At 39.8% G+C, this 19,336-nt stretch overlaps 1 protein-coding gene across 4 annotated transcripts in view; it reads left to right on the plus strand.

Moving 5' to 3' along the window:
* CUL2 (cullin 2) overlaps positions 1-19,336 on the plus strand; it is an 80,698-nt gene that overhangs the window by 8,422 nt on the left and 52,940 nt on the right. For 3 of the 4 annotated variants that reach the window (XM_064368465.1, XM_064368466.1, XM_064368463.1), the window contains exons 2-4: positions 7,385-7,525; positions 14,972-15,074; positions 17,365-17,459. In XM_064368465.1, the coding sequence (XP_064224535.1) occupies positions 7,407-7,525; positions 14,972-15,074; positions 17,365-17,459 (317 nt within the window). In that variant the 5' untranslated portion in view covers positions 7,385-7,406. Of the gene's footprint in view, positions 1-6,381; positions 6,404-7,384; positions 7,526-14,971; positions 15,075-17,364; positions 17,460-19,336 lie in introns of those variants that run through there. The other variant, XM_064368464.1, reaches the window with a different exon arrangement.

Consider the following 19,336-nt stretch of genomic DNA (forward strand, 5'->3'; position numbering starts at 1 on the left):
TTATCAGATAGACTGTTGCAGTTTTGTAATACTTGTGTTCAAGTAACCCTGATTTTATTTAATAAGGGCCCCCAAAGTGCAGGAGTGGTGATCCTAGCAATGTGGATACACCAGAAAGAAGCATAGAGTGCTTCCTTTACATGAAAAGGTGAAAGTTCTCAATAAGGAAAGAGAAATAGGCTGAGATTGCTAAGACCTACTGTAAGCAGGCCTAGTAAGAATTTCTTTTTCTTTCTTCACAATTATGAAAGAAAAGAAATTATGAGGAAAGAAAAATAAATTGTGAAGAAAGAAAACTTCTTACTAGTTTTGGTGTCAGACCTCAAACTGTACAAGTGATAGTTACATTGTGTAATAAGTGCTTAGTTAATTTGGAAAAGGCATTACACTGGTGGGTGGAAGACATGAGCAGAGACAAGTTCCACTTGATGGCAACATACTGTGCCAGAAAGCACTGGGCCTGTTTGAAGACTCAGCAAGGGATCCCCAGAGACGAATGACACCAAGCTGTTTACTCTAAGTCAGGGATGATAATACACGTTAAGGAGTTCAGAAGGTCAGTAGTAAGTAGGCTAATGCCGACATTCTGATGCCCGTGTCACTCAGCTCACTTCATCTCATTACATAGGCATTGTATTGTCTCACACCTTCACAAGAAGGGTGAGTACAGCACAGTGAGATAGTCTGAGAGAGACCACACTCACGTAACTTTTATTACAGCATAATGTAATAATTGTTATGTCTTATTCTTAGTTACTGTTAATCTCTTACTGTGCTTGATTTATATATTAAACTTTATCATAGGTATGTATGTATATGAAAAAACATAGTTTCAGGCGTACACTGGGGATCTTAACGTATCCTCTCAGATAAGGCTTTGGTGGGGAACTATTGTAACGCTCTGTTTTGGGTCTTAAGTGTTTTTCTCATTCGGTGTATTAAGAATGAAATCTAAGCTTATTGAGTGGCATTTGAAAAACTAATTATAGTGTCTTAACCATCTGAAACCAACTTAGACCACTCTATTGTATCTTACTGGTCATTTTTGGATCCCCAGTTTTTATTGCTGCTACTGATCAATACTGAAATAAAAAATCGTCATTCAGGAGTTTTGTTTACTATGAAGAGAATCAAAATAGTAAGTGGTTAGCTGTTTACAGTATTGATAATTATACTTTTAGAAGGCAACTAAGGCCAGGCGCGGTGGATCATACCTGTAATCTCAGCACTTCCGGAGGCCGAGGTGGGCGGATCACGAGGTCAAGAGATGGAGACCATCCTGGTCAACATGGTGAAACCCCGTCTCTACTAAAAATGTAAAAACAATTAGCTAGGCTTGGTGATGCATGCCTGTAGTCCCAGCTACTCAGGAGGCTGAGGCAGGACAATCGCTTGAACTTGAGAGGCAAAGGTTGCAGTGAGCCAAGATTGCGCCACTGCACTCCAGCTTGGGTGACAGAGTGAGACTTTGTCTCAAAAAAAAAAAAAAGAAAAAAAGAAGGCAACTAAAATACGACACACCAAAGTGAATCTTTTGAGATACTGTAACTTTTACCTACTGAAATTATCTAAATTGTTTCTTTTTGCCCCGGCAAGTGAGTTCACAGGAATAAATCTCTCATTTGAAAAATGTCTAAATGAAGAGCAGGACACCCCAAGTTAAAATTCATCTAATCTTAACAAAGTTATATATATTTTTTATTTCTGCTATTAGTAAATGTTTGGGGGTGGACATTTTGTCAGGCTATGTTAGCACATCATACTTCGGGACAGGACCACGTGTTTTGTGCGCTCTCCTACAACTTTGGAAACCTAAAACAGGAAAGTTAAGATTCTCAGAAGGGAGAAGTTTCATCACAGCTTTTAGTAAGAGATGATGTGCTTTCTCCCCTAAATTTATGAAAATATTGATGATGTTTGTGAGGAGTAGGATTTTTTAGATTCCTTTAATATGGAAAATTGTAAACACGTTAAAAAAAAAAGAACACTGTAATAAATCTCCATGTTCCTGTTACTCATCCTTAACAGTTATCAGCTCATGAGCAAGCTGTTTAATTGTGAAGCAAATTTCAGACAGCATATCATTACATCTGTAAATATTTTTAATATGATTTTTATTTATTTATTTATTTATTATTTTTTGAGACGGGGTCTTGCTCTCTTGCCCAGGCTGGAGTGCAGTGGCACGATCTTGGCCTACACAACCTCTGCCTCCCAGGTTCAAGCGATCCTTCTGACACAGCCTCCTGAGTAGCTGGGATTACAGGCACCCACCACCATGCCTGGCTAATTTTTGTATTTTTTTAGTAGAGATGAGGTTTCACCATGTTGCCAGCTGGTCTCGAACTCCTGACTTCAAGTGATCCACCCACCTTAACCTCCCAAAGTGCTGGGCTTACATGCATGAGCCACCACACCTGGGTCCAAATATACTCTTAAAAGAAAAAAGCAGATATATAGCAATCTGAATAGTATACCATTTATGTAAAACAGATGAAAAAAAGACCATGTTTGTATTATGTAAAAGGGAATAACAAATCAACATATATGTCTAAAATACGCCCAGGAACATAGAAAACTTATTGCCTCTGGTGATGGGAGGTGGCAACTAGGTCATACACAGGAGTGGTGGGAGAGAGACTGAGATTTCAGAATTTTATGCTAAGCCACCACGTGGATGTATTAATACTTATTTCCACCTCATCCCCATTACATTGCCCTAAAATTTTTGGTATGATTTTTAGAGTTCACTTTTAAATGTATAGCAACTTTTTTGAGATATACTTCACATACCATTCAGTTTACCTATTTGAAATATACAGTTGAGTGGTTTTTAGTGTATAGTTGTGCAGCTATTATGACAGTCAACTTTAGAGCATTTTCATCACCCTATTGACAGTCATTTCCCATTTTCCCCAAGTTCCCCAGGCAACCACTTATCTACTTTCTGTCTCTATAGATTTGCCTATTCTTGATACTCCATATAAATAGAATTGTACATTATGTGGCTGTTGTGTGGCCCTCTTCATTCACTTAGTACAATGTTTTTGAGGTTCATCCATGTGGTAGTGTGTATCAGTACTTTATTGCCTTGTATTTCCAAATAATAATTTATCGTATGGATGTATCACATTTTATTTAACTTTATCAGTTGATAGACACTTAGGCTGTTTCAGAGGCCTTTATGAATAATACTGCAGTGAACATTTATATACCAGTTTTTATGTGAATATGTTGTATTTTTCTTGGGAGTTTTATTTTTCTCTGGAGTGGAATTGCCGAGTCATATGGTAACTGCGTTTTATAATTCACTTTTGTAATTATTATTGACAATCATGCATATTTAGAAATTATGCTCTTAGGAAATCTAATCTACAAGTGTTTTCAAATGTAACAAAAATGTTGCAAATATTATATTAATGTTGACATAATATTTTATGGAAACAGGTAATTAAATATAAATTTTTATTTTACAATTTTTAAAAATGTGGAGAAAGAGTGTGTGTGTGTGTGTGTGTGTGTGTGTGTGTGTGTGTGTTTTAGGTCCCATAAGTCTTATGCCCTAGGCACTGTACCTGTGTGCCCTAAAACTCCATCGTTGCAAGAGTGGAACGCACAAGAAAGCTAAAGGGGACTGTGGTGATTTCAGGAGACTTGGATTTTGCAGTTACTTGATGGGACACAATCTGAGTGCGCATGGGAATCTCGTTAAGGCATAGTAATGAAGAACAAGACTGATATATTTATGAATTATTTGACAGCTTGGGAGGTAGAAAGTAAAGTACTATGGCTGTGGTTCTCTTTCTTTCTTTCTTTTTTTTTTTTTTTTTGAGATGGAGCCTTGCTCTGTCACCAGGCTGGAGTGCAATGGCACAATCTCGGCTCACTGCAGCCTCCACCTCCCGGGTTCAAGTGATTCTCCTGCCTCAGCCTCCTGAGTAGCTGGGACTACAGGCACGTGCCACCACACCTGGCTAATTTTTGCATTTTTAGTAGAGACAGGGTTTTACCATATTGGTTAGGCTGGTCTTGAACTCCTGACCTCAGGTGATCCGCCTGCCTCAGCCTTCCAAAGTGCTGGGATTACAGGCGTGAGCCACTGCACCCTGCCATGGTCCTCTTCCTTTCTTTGTCCTGTCTCTTTCACATCCTTATGTAAACTTTCCATGAATGTTATTATTAAACAATTTCAAGAAAACAAAAGAAACTTAATTTTCCTAGTTAAATGAGCTAGCAAGCAGAGAATCTGACAGACTGTTGCAGCATACTTCCTGCCGTTGGGTTGTCAGTTTTTGGTGTGTTGCACGAAGCCAGTGCTTCTCTCACCTTGGCTTCCAGAGTTTCTATCCATCCAACCATGGATTGTAACTGTGTATTTTCCTTATAGTACCATAAATCTATCAGTCTCAACAGAGAAGTCAATGTCAGTCTGATTCCATAAAGCAAAAAAAAGTCTGTGCAACTGTTAATTTGCAAGCAGTGTGTTTAATATGATTTCATTTTATAAGAGGAGAAGGTGAATGTGAGGGGAGCATCGCCAGCTTTTTGGTATGCAGTTAACAGAATTGTCCCCACTCTCAGAAACACTCAGGTAATTCTAATTGAGAGTGATGAAGTGCTCCAACAGAGGAAAGTGTGGAGTTCTCAGATAATACCTACAATAGGACGCCTTCCCTGGCTTAAATGGTCCAAGAAAGTTTCTTAAAAGCAGGTGTAGGCCGGACACAGTGGCTCATACCTATAGTCCCAGCACTTTGGGAGGCCAAGGTGGGCAGATCATTTGAGCCTCAGGAGTTCAAGACCAGTCTGGCCAACATGGTGAAACCCCATCTCTACTAATACAAAAAATTAGCTGGGCATGGTGGCGCGTGCCTGTAATCCCAGCTACTCAGGAGGCTGAGGCAGGAGAATTGCCTGAACCCAGGAGGCGGAGGTTGCGGTGAGCCGAGATCGTGCCATTGTACTCCAGCCTGGGTAACAAGAGCGAAACTCCGTCTCAAAAAAAAAAAGAATACAAAAATTAGCCAGACATGGTGAGTTGTGCCTGTAATCCCAGCTACTTGAGAGGCTGAGGCAGGAGAATCACTTGAACCCGGGAGGCAGAGGTTGCAATGAACTGAGATCTCACCATTGCACTCCAACCTGGGTGACAGAGGGAGACTCTGTCTCAGAAAAAAAAAAAAAAAGAAAAAGGCTGAATGGACCAAGGTTAGACTATCAGAGTTAGGTGGAATGGCTAAGGAAAAGAGAAGCACTTTAGGTAGAGAAAATAGTAAGAGTAAAGGCAAACGTGTGAATCAGGCTGATGTGTTCAGTGATCTCCAAGCAGTGAGAAGTTCCTGGATTGTACTGTCACGGTAGGTAGTACCAGGAGAAGAGGAGCTTGGGTGCCACGTTGCAGTTGAGCCTAAACTGAGTGCTGTCTGTAAAAGGAAACAACGAACAGCTTTATGTACAAAGTAACATGGTCAGCTTTTGGCCTAGGTAGGTTATTTTTGTGTCTTTGATAAGGGCAAGAGCTAAGATTCTGATCTTGAGGTCCAGAACTTCGTTTTTGCCCACTGTATCCTCAGAACTTGGAATGGTGCCTGGCAAGGACCAGCAAGCACGTTAGTGAGGCAGCACGGCTGCACACAGCAGCCGAGCACACGCCGCAGCACCTTTCTGAATCCTGATGCTACCATTACAGAGCTCTGTGACCTTAAGCACGTTTCTCAATCACCTGCCACTCAGTTTTCATATTCAGAAAATGAGAGAATTAAACGAGTTGATACAGGGTGCTTGGCTCACAGTATATACACTGTGTAAATGTTAGCAGCTGTTACTATTTCTGCTGAAGGCCTGATGCTAGAGCATTTGTGGGGCTACACAGGAGTGGATGGATTCAGGAAATACTCATGCACATTAATGATAAGATGTGGTGAACAAGGGAGAGAAGGAGGTATGGTTAATGCCCTTATTTAGAGCTTAGGAAACTCAGTAGGTTCTCCCACCTCCTCCAGTCCCACCTTCTCCCCAACTTTGCACAGTAAAATCACTGCTAGTCTGTTCTACATAGTTCAGGAATGAGTTGAAGGCCAGGAGGTGGAGGCTTTGGTATGTTGAGGAAAGAGGGTGTGATTCAACATGGCATACCCTCTTTTGGATATTTGACTTTTCTCTGATTTTTTTTTTTTCCCTTTTCCATGGAGTCTATTCCTGGGATTCCTTGAGTTCTCAGCTGGGAACGCAGAAGGGCCTCTCCCAGTCTGTGGCTGGCGGTGCAGCTGCCATCCTCCCCACTGCCTTGCTCGTTCTCTTTCTGCATCGTCCCCTCCTCCCCGTTCTCTGCCTCCCCTTTCCCCCATGGTGGGAGACAGGAGAAGAGATGTTTCGTCCTTTTTTGGCCTTGGCTGCAGACTAGGTTGGTGCATCACAGTCCTGCTAATAAGGGGAGACTTGAGGGAGGTTGTTAAAACATTTGCCAGAAAAATGTTCTTTTGAGCAATTAAATTTAACTTAGAAAGTTTCTCTTTTAATTCTGATTATCTGATGTGATATTGGGAAAGATTTAGAATCTAGGTTAAACCAACTTTCTATAACCTTGGGACCCTTTTGTTCCAGAAACGAGCTAACTCCTAAATGCAGTTTGTCTGCAAGGCAGGAGTCTTTGAACTCCTTTAAACGCTCACCAAATTCACTGGAGCCAGGGGTTCCATTGCTGGAGCCATGCTTTTCATTAGAACTGGGAGGTAGATACCCCAAGAATATGGAAGGGAGCCTTAAGCTCTCCACTGCAAACCTGACATTTCCTTGAAATCTTTTTTCTAAATCTTAAAAGGTCATGTGAATTTTATATTCTACTCCACAGTTCGTCCCTCTTTGGTTTAATATAAATGTAAATTTCTTCCCTAATCTAATACCAAAACTAATGCTTCAGGAAGTTAAACCCTTTCATTTTCTTGTATCTTCTCATATTTCATTGCGTGCTACCTTATTCCCCACTTTCAGGAGTACAAACCACAAGGATTTGGGGCCAAAACCTTTCGGTTGAATGTCTTACATTATTTCCTCTGATGGAAGTTGGCTTTTTGCTTAAGTGGGTCCCAGTTTCTTTCCCTCACAATATTAAATGAGGGCTATACATCTTTGAAACTATACCCTTCATCATAAATCATTTGTACTGGAAACCTTCCAGTTCCTAGAATTTGTAATGATTGCTAAATAGTCTATGATGTTTCTTGTCTGGATAGTCTTGAAAAGATGGTAGCTAACGTTTTGTTGTGTGCTGGGTTCTTTTCTCACCCCTTTCATATATCATGCTATTTAATTATGCAGTGCTTTAAAAACAAATAACTAAGCTTGTGGAATTAATGCTAACATTGTTACTGTTCTTAATTGACAGATTTCAACACTACACTTGCACAATGTCTTTGAAACCAAGAGTAGTAGATTTTGATGAAACATGGAACAAACTTTTGACGACAATAAAAGCTGTGGTCATGTTGGAATACGTGGAAAGAGCAACATGGAACGACCGCTTCTCGTATCCTTTTAATGGCAGCTTGAGCAATATTCTAAAATTGATAAACTTGTTGAAAAGTGAGAACATGTTCAAGGTTATGGAAGAACTTTCCCGTGTAACTATTTTCAAATACATTATTATCCACATTTTCAAGTTCATCACCTCTTTTATGGCAATCAGTGTTTGATAACCTTTCATTCAACGAATATTTGTTGAGTACATAGTATCTGTCAAGGGCGAGTTTAGCCTTTGGGAATACAGTAGAAACAGACACTAAACAGGTTAAAAAAAAAAATCTAATGCCCTTGCTTCTAAGAAGAGAGAGTGATAAATGAAAACAGGATAAGGGCGTCGGAAGCTTGGAGTACCTGTGTGTGTGCTGCTCTTTTAGAGTGAGTGGCCAAGGAAGGCCTCCCTGAGGACGAGGACAGTAGAGCAGAGACTTGAACGCAGCGAGGGAGCAAGCTGTGTGGTTTCTCGGGGGAAGAGTGCGCTTGGTGGACGGTGAACAGCAAGTTCAGTGACTGGGCTGGAGGCGCGTTTTTCATTACATCGTCTGCATTTGTGTAATAATGCAGTTTGCTGATTTCTCTAGGATGCCCTGAAGCCTAGTTTCCTGCATTCCTCCATGACAGTGATCTGCTAGACCTAACTAGCGCTGCCCTCTCTAGCAATCTGCTGAGGCTACAGAAGGGCGGCCGTCATTATGTGGGGCATACATTCTTTAGTAAAGCTCTGATTTCATAAGATAGCAGTTCAGCTTGTTCTCAATGCCTAATTCAGTTGTTAATATTAAGCCGAATCTGGATGCAAGAACAGTAAAGTTCTTTAGACCAACAGAAAACCATTTAATTCATTACAACTGCAGTAGGCAGTAAGGAACGTTTGTTAAGCCAGCTATGTTCTGGATATGGAAGATATGTAAAAGGATGATGACATTTTAGAAGGCTTCAGAGTTCTTTTATAAAAATTTTTTATGTTATTTGATACCTCAATCGAGTCTATCAGATCAGTAGGACAAAAATAATTACTTGACTGGACTTGCCCGGAGTCACACAGGTGGTAACTGATGGAGCACAGACTTGAATATAGTATCTTAAATGTCTAATTCCTTATGCTTTCCAGTATATCTAGAGGATAACTGTTACAGATTCTGCCTTTGAATTACATAGCTAATTTTTCTGTGGAACATTGTGGATTGATTTGGGGCAGGAATATTAATTAAAGTTAAAAAGTGTTAAGGCTACTTGTATGTTAGTGAGATTGGGCTAAGCAAGTTCTTAGGTGCTTTTAAGGTTATTTTAACTAAAATAATGAGCAGAGAGGGAAAAGGAGTTGGTTATAGATGACTCTAAGAAGAGGGAAAATGAACATGAGATAAAGAAAAAGATAATTGAAATGTGTTCTTCATCATTGTACAGTATAGACAGTTAATTTGTTGGGTTTTAAGTGGTTTTGAAATAGATGATTTCCCTGGAAAGTGACCCCTTCAGTCACTGTTATATTTCATCCATCTAATATGGTTTAGTTATTCTTTTATTTTTTAAATTTATTTTTAGAGATAGGATCTCACTCTGTCACCCAAGCTGGAGTGCAGTGGTGTGACCACAGCTCACTACTACAGCCTCAAATTCTGGGCTCAAGAGATCCTCCCATCTCAGCCTCCTGAGTAGCTGGGACTACAGGCATGTGCCACCACACCTGGCTGATTTTTTTTTTTTATTGTTTTTCCTAGGCTGGTCTTGAGCTCCTGGGCTCAATCAGCCCTCCCACCTTGGCCTCCCAAAGTGCTAGGATTACAGGTGTGAGCCACCATGCCCAGCTGGTGGTTGGGCCAGTTATTCTTCACCTGATCAGGAATTTTCTCTTCCCCCAAAATAAAAAAAAAAAGTCTGCAAAAATAATGATTAAAGAGTATAATCTTTTGATTTAAATTTTGTTTTGAAAAGTAAAAGGCTATGTTACTGTTACAAGGTAACATCCCTTCCTTTTCCCTGTTATTTTGCCCAAGAATATAAAATTCACTTCTGAGCCTTAACATCTTAAGTGGAAATTTTAAGCGCCATAAAATGTAAATATTTTGAAAAGGAAAAAACAGGTCCCCCCACATTGTTTCAAATGTGCTTTATTATTTGAACTTTTAACGTGCACTTATGGAGAGTGTGAATATATATATAACACAAATATGGGCAAGTTCGTAAAATACGCCATTGCACAATTATAATGCAATTATATTATCACATAGGTAAAGAATATTGATGGAATAAAACATTGTCAGCATTCACTATAACCCCCCTGAAACACGTGACCCTCTGAGTTCACAAGCCTACCCATTTCCCTATGAGCTAACTACTGTCTTGATTTTTGTGCCTGTTGTTTTCGTGGTTCTTTTTTTGTTAGACATAGTGCAGTGATCTCAGCTCATTGCTGCCTCCATCTCCTGGTTCAAGTGATTCTCATGCCTCAGCCTCCCGAGTAGCTGGGAATGTAAGCGCCTGCCACCATGCCTGGCTAATTTTTGTGTTTTTGGTAGAGACAGCGTTTTGCCATGTCGACCAGGCTGATCTCGAACCCCTGGGCTCAAGTGATCCATGTGCCTTGGCCTCCCAAAATGCTGAGATTACAGGTGTGAGCCACTGTGCCCAGCCTTTTGTGGTTCTTAAATGGTGAATTCTTTGATATTTGGACTTTATATAAATAGAATAAACAATAATGGTGAATTCTTTTTTTTTCTTTTTCTTGTGGCAGGGTCTCATTCTGTTGCCCAGGATGTAGTGCAGTGGTGTGATCTGGGCCCGCTGCAGCCTCCGCCTCCTGGTTTTAAGTGATTTTCATGCCTCATCCTCTAGTAGCTGGGATTACAGGTGGGTGCCACCATGCCTGCCTAATTTTTGTATTTTTGTTAGAGACGGGGTTTTACCATGTTGGCCAGGCTGGTCTCAAACTCCTGACCTCAAGTGATCCCCTGTGTCTCAGCCTCCTAAAGTTCTGGGATTACAGGTGAGAGCCACCATGCCTGGCCAGTGGTGAATTCTTCGATTTTTGAACTTTGTATAAATAGAAAGGCTGCACCTGACCCTGTTCTAGTTTACTTTTACTCAAAGTTTTCTGTCTTTTTTTAGTTGTTAGAACAGATTTCCAGACTCTAGCAGCATAATGTAGACATTTTCCTACTTGAGGAGAAGTGGCATCCGAAAGGTTATAGAAAGTCCAAAATGATTGTTAAGGGAGATTTAATATTGCCTTCCGTCAATGTATTTCTTCCAGGTAGGAAAATGAGTTCATCCTTCCACCATTTAAATCTTGTCTTCATTTCTTTTTTTTTTTTTTTTTTAGACGGAATTTTGCTCTTGTTGTCTAGGCTCGAGTGCAGTGGTGCAACCTCAGCTCACTCCAACCTCCGCCTCCCAAGTTCAAACGATTCTCCTGCTTTAGCCTCCCAAGTAGCTGGCATTACAGACATGTGCCACCACACCTTGCCCAACAATTTACCTGTTGGCCAGGCTGGTCTCGAACCCCTGACCTCAGGTGATCCACCCGCCTCAGCCTCCCAAAGTGCTGGGATTACAGGGGTGAGCCACCACACCTAGCCATGATTTCTAGTTTATGTTCTATCAGACATCTCTTTCAAACATAGACCAGTTTTGATGTCATTAAAAAATGTTGAGGCAGGTGATCTGTATCGTTGACGCTTTCCACAAGTGTTAGAAGAAGAAGGTATTAGTAACCATGGAGTCTATACATAGCAGCCCATCATCCTTTCTTGGATTTTATTGATGGGAAAAGATTTTCTCTATAGTCAGGTATGTTTGGTGCATCAGCAGCTGCCTCACCCTATTCTAAATTATATCAGGCTAATTGATATTTGATGTTCACATTGATCCTCTAGCTGTGCACTTGAAAATTTTCCATTTAATTAGTCATTTTTTTATCCTTGCTTGCTAATTTATGATTTCATAGATATTGCATTTGTATTCTTTCTCGTGAGAAATGTCAGCAAATCCGATTGGGCACAGTGACTCACGCCTGTAATCCCAGCACTTTGGGAAGCCGAGGTGGGTGGATCACCTGAGGTCAGGAGTTCAAGACCAGCCTGGCCAACAAGGTAAAATCCTGTCTCTACTAAAAAAAAAATACAAAATTAGCCGGATGTGGTGGTACATGCCTGTAATGCCAGCTACTGGGGAGGCTAAAGCAGAAGAATTGCTTGAATCCGGGGGCAGCGGAGGTTGCAGTAAACCGAGATCATGCCACTTCACTCTAGCCTGGGCAAAGGAGTGAGACTGTCTCAAAAAAAGAAAAGGAAATCTCAGCAAATTCTTTTTTACTGGTTTATTTATTTTTTTTAATTGTCAAATCCTTTTTTGATTGTCTTACCATTTTCAATTTTTAGATTACCTTGACTTTTATTCCCATTGTAAAACTCTCATTGTTTTTGATCCACGGCATAATAGAGTTCATAATGTTAAAAAAAAATTAGGCCCAAGCATAGGAAACACCTTTTAATAGAGAATGTGAAATAAATAACTTTGCTGCTGGTTAGGGCTATCTTTTGATTGCAGCTAAGAGATTCTGTAACAGCTTAGTTTCTGACTGAGATGTTTTTAAACTGGAAAGTTCATAAATAGAGGAATTTGTGTATTCTGCTTCCCTAAAAAGTGACTTAGGAAAGATAAATCTAGGGAAAGAATGTTTAAGTTGAAATCTGACCTGTAGTTATTTTGCATTTTTTGTCTTTTAAAGTGTCTTGTCTGTAATCAAATCACAACTGAGTGTTGGAGGTTGAAAAATGCTCAGTTTCGTAGGTGTTCTTCATAAGGGCTAAACGTTTCCAGGTTGGTTGGATATTTGAATAGAGAAAAAGAACATATTTAATTGGTTAAAATTATGCAGTGGTTTGAGACCCAAAACTACGGTAAATTAAAACATGAACTTTAAATTTTTCTTAAGGTGGATTCATTCACTCCACTAAAAAAGTACTTAACGTTCTGACAGAGCCCCACAGTGCGGAAGTACCATATGTGGAATGAAGTGGGGAAGTCTCCCTGCACACCTCTCTTGTGTAGATCCTTTCTCCTTAAGCTGGAGATTTGGCACAAATCCTTCCAGTAGATTTTGTTTACATTTACGTGCAGTGGATATATCGGGATACTAATTTTCGTGATGTGAGACATTTGGACACATAATTAGCATATCATGCAAAAATCATGGTATTGAATAATTTTAATTTTTCAGTACCAATTAAGTCATGTCTTTTAGAAAATTTATATACTTATTTTTAAGTAAACGTGTATATGGCTTTAGGAAGACATAGTTGGAGCAAATAACATTACGTTTTATGAAAATTCTAGAAGTAGGTATTCAGAACCTTAAGACATTAAGTCCACATGATCTTTGTTAAAAGGATTTAATTACCAATTATTATTAAAAATAAGTAAGGCTAGGTGCGGTAGTTCATATCTATAATCCCAGCACTTTGGGAGGGTGGGGCGGAAGGATTGCCTGAGCCTGGGAGTTTGAGATCAACCTATGCAACATGGTGAGACCCTGTTTCTACAAAAAAAAAAAAATTTAAGTAAAAATATAAATAAATACTACAAAGCAAGGGTGAGAACAAAATATATATGTATATGTAAAGCTTAAAAATGCATGAATAGAAATGATCAAAAATTTATAAGTAAATGTGGAGAGGGCTGCATGTGCTTTCTGGGGTAAGGGTATTAGTTAAATGGAACATGTGAGATTGTCCTTCAGTAGGATTTAATAAATCGTCGTGTGCTAGGACCCGTGCTGGCGAGCTGGGAGTATGGAGTTAATAGGCTAATGTGGATGGGAAAGGTATAAGCAAATTCTACTGTATAAAAATAAATTTTGTAGAATGCATACAGGGTTAAGGGGACATAGAGGAGGAAAAATCTGCATCCTTATTTTTAAATAAACGTTTTTATTTCATACTATTTCCCAATCTTTGTGTTAAACATAAATACCTGACTCCATCCTGAGTCATCAACCTTATTTCCAGTTCATATCTGCATCTTTAGCTAGGCTGGTCTCAGGTCGCTCACAGGTTCTTTGTCTTGCACATTTGTTTAGTGATGGGCAGTTTATAAAGCACTTCAAGGGTCTTAGAGGAACTGTGGAGATGTCAGGGAAAGGTTCATTATCTTTGGAGACAATTGGCGGTGGTCGTTGTACCAATCAGATGGCATAGCTTTAACATGGAACAGTCCTGGAGTATAACCACCGGGAGGTCCTGACCTCTGTGTTGCTCTGGTGTCAGTGTTCCTGTAGACAAATGAGCTCTTACCTCCAGAATGCCTTGTCACAGTAATTGGAGGCAGCATATGAAACACCTAGTTCCCAGAATCCTAATCTGATACCATGTCTGGCCCCAAGGTTATAAATGGGCTTTGCTTTAAGTCTTATCTTTTGTTTGTCTTGGTATATAATGTTTCTAATTATTGGAGATGCTGAGAAGATCCACTAAAGCAAAGGATATTAAAAAAAAAAAAAAAAGGAAAGTCTAGCCCAGAGAGGCTGGGAAACTTGGTTAAGATCTAACTAGTGAAAGGTAAAGGCTCAGGTCTTATTTCTTTTCACTTCTTCTGTTATGTACCTCTGGTGAGACCTAGCAAGGTACTTAATTGATGTTCAGAAACTTAATTGGTTAATTGATATTACTATTCATGGTATGTTTCTTCTGATAGAATAAATAAATGTAGAGTATCCTGACTACTGTGATGTAGGAGGCTGTGTCAAATGAGTAATTTTTGTTTAGTTTCTCAGAATTGCTTAGACATATCTGCCTCTTGTCATAGTCCATAGGCCTTCATTGATAACCATGCTAATGTTTATTCTAATATAAACCTTATTTTATAGGATTCTGGGTAATTTGTTTTTCCAGAAACCTCTGGATTTTAACCTCTCTGATAAGAACCATTTTCCTCACAATGTCTTCAAATAATTCTCAATAAATACTTGTAGAACGAATAAGTGAATGAATCTTATAGTGTTTTATTTATTTATTTATTTATTTATTTTTGAGACAGGTTTTTGCTCTTGTTGCCCAGACTGGAAATGCAATGGTACGATCTTAGCTCACCTCAATCTCTGCCTCCCGGGTTCAAGTGATTCTCCTCCCTCGACCTCCCGAGTAGCTAGGATTACAGACATGCACCACCACACCCGGCTAATTTTGTATTTTTAGTAGAGACAGGGTTTCTCCATGTTGGGGCAGGCCTTGAACTCCCAACCTCAGGTATTACAGGCATGAGCCACCTCGCCCAGCCTGTAGTGCTTTTTAAAGTCAGCATGGTTATGTATTCTACCTTTGTCACATGTATATAACAGTATTATATATATTATAAGCCTTAATCACACACAAAAGAATTTTCAATGCCAAACAAGATAAATCTTATGTTTAGAAATTGTCTCCAATAAATATGAAAACCTTAATAATTTAACTAGCGATATCTATGCTTTGTGTGTGGCCTATCCTGAACCCCTTGGAGAAAGACTTTATACAGAAACTAAGATTTTTTTGGAAAATCACGTTCGGCATTTGCACAAGGTAAGCAACAATACATGCATGATATAAATATGTTGATAGTTGTGTACTTTACTAGTTTACTGTTTTCCAGTGTAGAACTTGTATCAAGATCAGCTCGTTTTGCTGCTGCTGCTTTTTTAAAATACAGGGTCTTGCTCTGTTGCCCAGGCTGGGGTGCAGTGGCGTGATCATGGTTCCCTGCAGCCCTGGCTTCCCTGGCTTCAGTGATCCTCCCACCTCAGCCTCCCAAGTAGCTGGGACTACAGACGCACACCACCATACCCGGCAATTTTTGCTAGAGACGAGGGTTCTGACTATATTGCCTGGGCTGGTCTCAAACTCCTGGGCTTAAGTCATCCTCCCACCTTGGCCTCCATTGTTTTTGCTTCTTAATTAGCAGTTAAAAATTGTATACATATTAAGATCTTTGAGTCAAGCTTTGTGTTGTTAGAGAAATGAGTTTACTTGCTCAGCATCATGTAGTTAGTAAATGAAAGAGAGGGTCACTCAAGGTTTGTTCAGTTTTACAGTGTGCTCCTGTGTCCTCTGGGTAGTGTTTATACAGACAAATTTTCCCTTGTTTTTTATTCCTATCTCTTCCTAAATCTCTCTATTATTTTCAGCTTTTTAGCTGCCTTTCATATGCTATATAAAGTCTTCCCAAAATCTAAAATTAAAAAGGGAGATGATAAATGATGATAGAAGCCGTCTCTGTGACCAGTTTTTTGATTAGTATGCCATACATAGAGGGGCAGCAGCACAGACATGATCTGTGTATAAACAGTGAATTTTGGCCGGGCGCGGTGGCTCAAGCCTGTAATCCCAGCACTTTGGGAGGCCGAGGCGGGTGGATCACGAGGTCAAGAGATCGAGACCATCCTGGTCGACATGGTGAAACCCCGTCTCTACTAATACAAAAAATTAGCTGGGCACGGTGGCGCGTGCCTGTAATCCCAGCTACTCAGGAGGCTGAGGCAGGAGAATTGCCTGAACCCAGGAGGCGGAGGTTGCGGTGAGCCGAGATCGCGCCATTGCACTCCAGCCTGGGTATCAAGAGCGAAACTCCGTCTCAAAAAAAAAAAAAAAAAAAAAAAAAAAAAAAAAAAAAACAGTGAATTTTGCAGTAGTTTGCTATAGACAGCATTTCGAACTTAATTTAGACTACTGATCTAATCAGGAATTGGAGGAGATAATTTAGTGTCTGCATGAGAATCTTCACTCTGTTTTTTATTAGCTGTTGTAACCATGGGCAACTCACTTAACAACTACCTTAGGTATGAACTGAGCTTTGAGCTTCTTTATTTATGAAACAGAAATAAAAAAACGCAGTTTATTTAAACTAACTCTGCACGTGGTCAGGAGTAGATACTTTTTTAAATGTTAAAAACCAGCCTGGCACAGTGGCTTATACTTGTAATCTCAGCACTTTGGGAAGCTGAGGCAGGAGAATTATATGACACCAGGAGTTCAAGACTAGCCTGGGCTGATACAGTAAGACACCAAAAAAACCTCATAAATAGGGCACAGTTGATTGTGTGCTGTTTCTCTGAAAATATTAAAAGGAAATGCTCTACTTTTTATTGTATATGGCATGTACATTTTATTTAGTGTTCTAATGTGATCATTTATCCACTTATGAAAGCAGTTTTGATGTTAAAGTGGTCTTAAAGTGTTTAGTATGTTAATTTAAAGTTCTGCTATTGTAAGCTGGTGAGCTTTGATTACATCACAAAGGATAACTATGTAAGACATTAATAAATTTTTTGCAATTTTATATTTTAGGTTACGTTATAAGTGTGGTTTTTTTTTTTTTGAGAGACAAGAGTCTTGCTCTGTTGTCCAGGCTGGATTGTAGTGGCATGATCTCTGCTCACTGAAACCTCTGCCTCTTGGGTTCAAGTGATTCTCCTGCCTCAGTTTCCCAAGTAGCTAGAACTTACAGGCATGTGCCACCATGCCTGGCTAATTTTTTAGCCAGGTTTCACCCATGTTGGTCAGGTTGGCCTTGAATTCCTGACCTCAGGTGATCTGCCCGCCTCAGCCTCCCAAAGTGCTTGAATTTACAGGCATGAGCCACCATGCCTGGCTTAATTTATTCTCTTTTATGGATGCTTCACTTTCATATTGAAGGCTCACATCTTTCCCAGTGGTTTCATTTTTAATAAAAGTAGTTAATATGTATTGTGTAAATGTAATTTGTACAGCTTGAATTATGTAAATTATTTTAGAACATTAATTTTGATATGTTTTACGGTTGACAGTAAAAATTATTATTGCTTTTCAATTAAAAATATTTTTCCTGTTTATATAGAGAGTTCTGGAGTCAGAAGAACAAGTACTTGTTATGTATCATAGGTACTGGGAAGAATACAGCAAGGGTGCAGACTATATGGACTGCTTGTATAGGTGAGTGTGCCTTTAAAATCTAAAGCCAAGCGGTGTTGCCTGCATTCAATGATTGACAGGATAACTTTTTTATTACCTATTTCTCATTCACATGTGCAGAACTAAAGCATTCTCTCCAACATGGACTTTTCTCTGCTGTGGGGAAAGGTCTGTAATCTAGGTAAGGTGGGTATTTAGGAGCCAGGCAGTGTGTGGAACGTTCTGTGAAAAGTAAAACTGTACTCAGTGGCATGGCTCTGTTTCTTCTGATTGTTTGCTGCCTACAGCACATGTTTAATCTCAACAGAGATCAGTGTGGAAACTCAGCTTGCATGAAACTTAGTGGGAAATCTCAGCTCCTGTCCCCTTGATATGTTCTTTTTTTTTTTTTTTTTTTTTTTTGAGACGGAGTTTCGCTCTTGATACCCAGGCTGGAGTGCAATGGCGCGATCTCGGCTCACCGCAACCTCCGCCTCCTGGGTTCAGGCAATTCTCCTGCCTCAGCCTCCTGAGTAGCTGGGATTACAGGCACGCGCCACCGTGCCCAGCTAATTTTTTGTATTAGTAGAGACGGGGTTTCACCATGTTGACCAGGATGGTCTCGATCTCTTGACCTCGTGATCCACCCGCCTCGGCCTCCCAAAGTGCTGGGATTACAGGCTTGAGCCACCGCGCCCGGCCGATATGTTCTTATTTGACTCTAACATTCAGTATTTTCTGTTTGATACAAACAATGTTAGATAGATTACTTGTTATTTTCCCTTTGAAGTTCTGTATCCTCCATGCTCTAGGCATATTGAATTACTTGTTTGATAATGCCCCATGGTCTTGCCCATCTTCCTGCCTTTCCTTGCCGTTCCATCTGCCTGGATTGCTTCTCTCTTTTTCTTTTCTTTTCTTTTCTTTTCTTTTTTTGAGGCAGGGTCTAGCTTTCTCACCTAGGCCGCAGTGTAGTAGCATGATCTTGGCTCACTGCAGCCTCAACCTCCTGGGCCCTAGCAAGCCTCTCCCTTCTCCCCAGTTGCTGGAGCAACAGGTGCGCACTGCCATGCCCAGCTAATTTTGTTTATTTTTTTGTAGAGATGCTGTCTCACTATGTTGCTCAGGATGATCTCGAACTCCTGGGCCTAAGCAATCCTCCTGCCTTAGACTCCCAAAGTGCTGGGATTATAGGCATGAGCCACTGTGCCTGGCTAAATTAATACTATTAAATTGGTGCTACTTATGAACTTTTAGTAAATGTTGTAATATAACATGTGTTTATTTATGTGTGTGTGTGTAAAATGATATGGGGTAGTCCATATCTCCATTTTTTACAGAGGAAGAAAGGAATGCTGAGAGCATGATTTTATTGAAGGTCACTCAGCTAATGAATCACAAAGGCAGGATTTAAACCCAGATCAGTCTGAATCCAAAGCCCTTCCACTTAACTACTTCATTCTACCATAGTCTTGTTCCAGAAACATGCTATTTCACTGAAGTAGATTCTATTCTCATCTTTTTCTTGTATAGGCATACTTTGGAGATGATGTGGGTTCAGTTCCAGACCACCACACAATAAAGGGAATATTGCAATAAAACGAGTCCCACAAATTGTTTGGTTTCCCAGTGCATATGTTATGTTTATGCTGTAATGTCATCTGTTAAGTATGCAATAGCATTGTCTAAAAATAATGTGCACACCTTAATTTAAAATTACTTTATTGCTAAAAAAAAATGCTGTTGATCGTTTGAGCCTTCAGTGAGTTGTAATCTTTTTGCCAGTCTTCTTGCCTCAGTGTTGATGGCTACTGACTGATTATGATGGTGGTTGCTGAAGGTTGGGGAGGCTGTGGCAATGTCTTAAATTAAGACAACAATGAAGTTAGCTGCATCAGTTGACTCTTCACGAAAGATTT

Source organism: Aotus nancymaae, unplaced genomic scaffold (assembly GCF_030222135.1).
Source record: "Aotus nancymaae isolate 86718 unplaced genomic scaffold, 86718_ANA_hifiasm-v0.15.2.pri h1tg000077l, whole genome shotgun sequence".
Lineage (NCBI taxonomy): Eukaryota > Metazoa > Chordata > Mammalia > Primates > Aotidae > Aotus > Aotus nancymaae.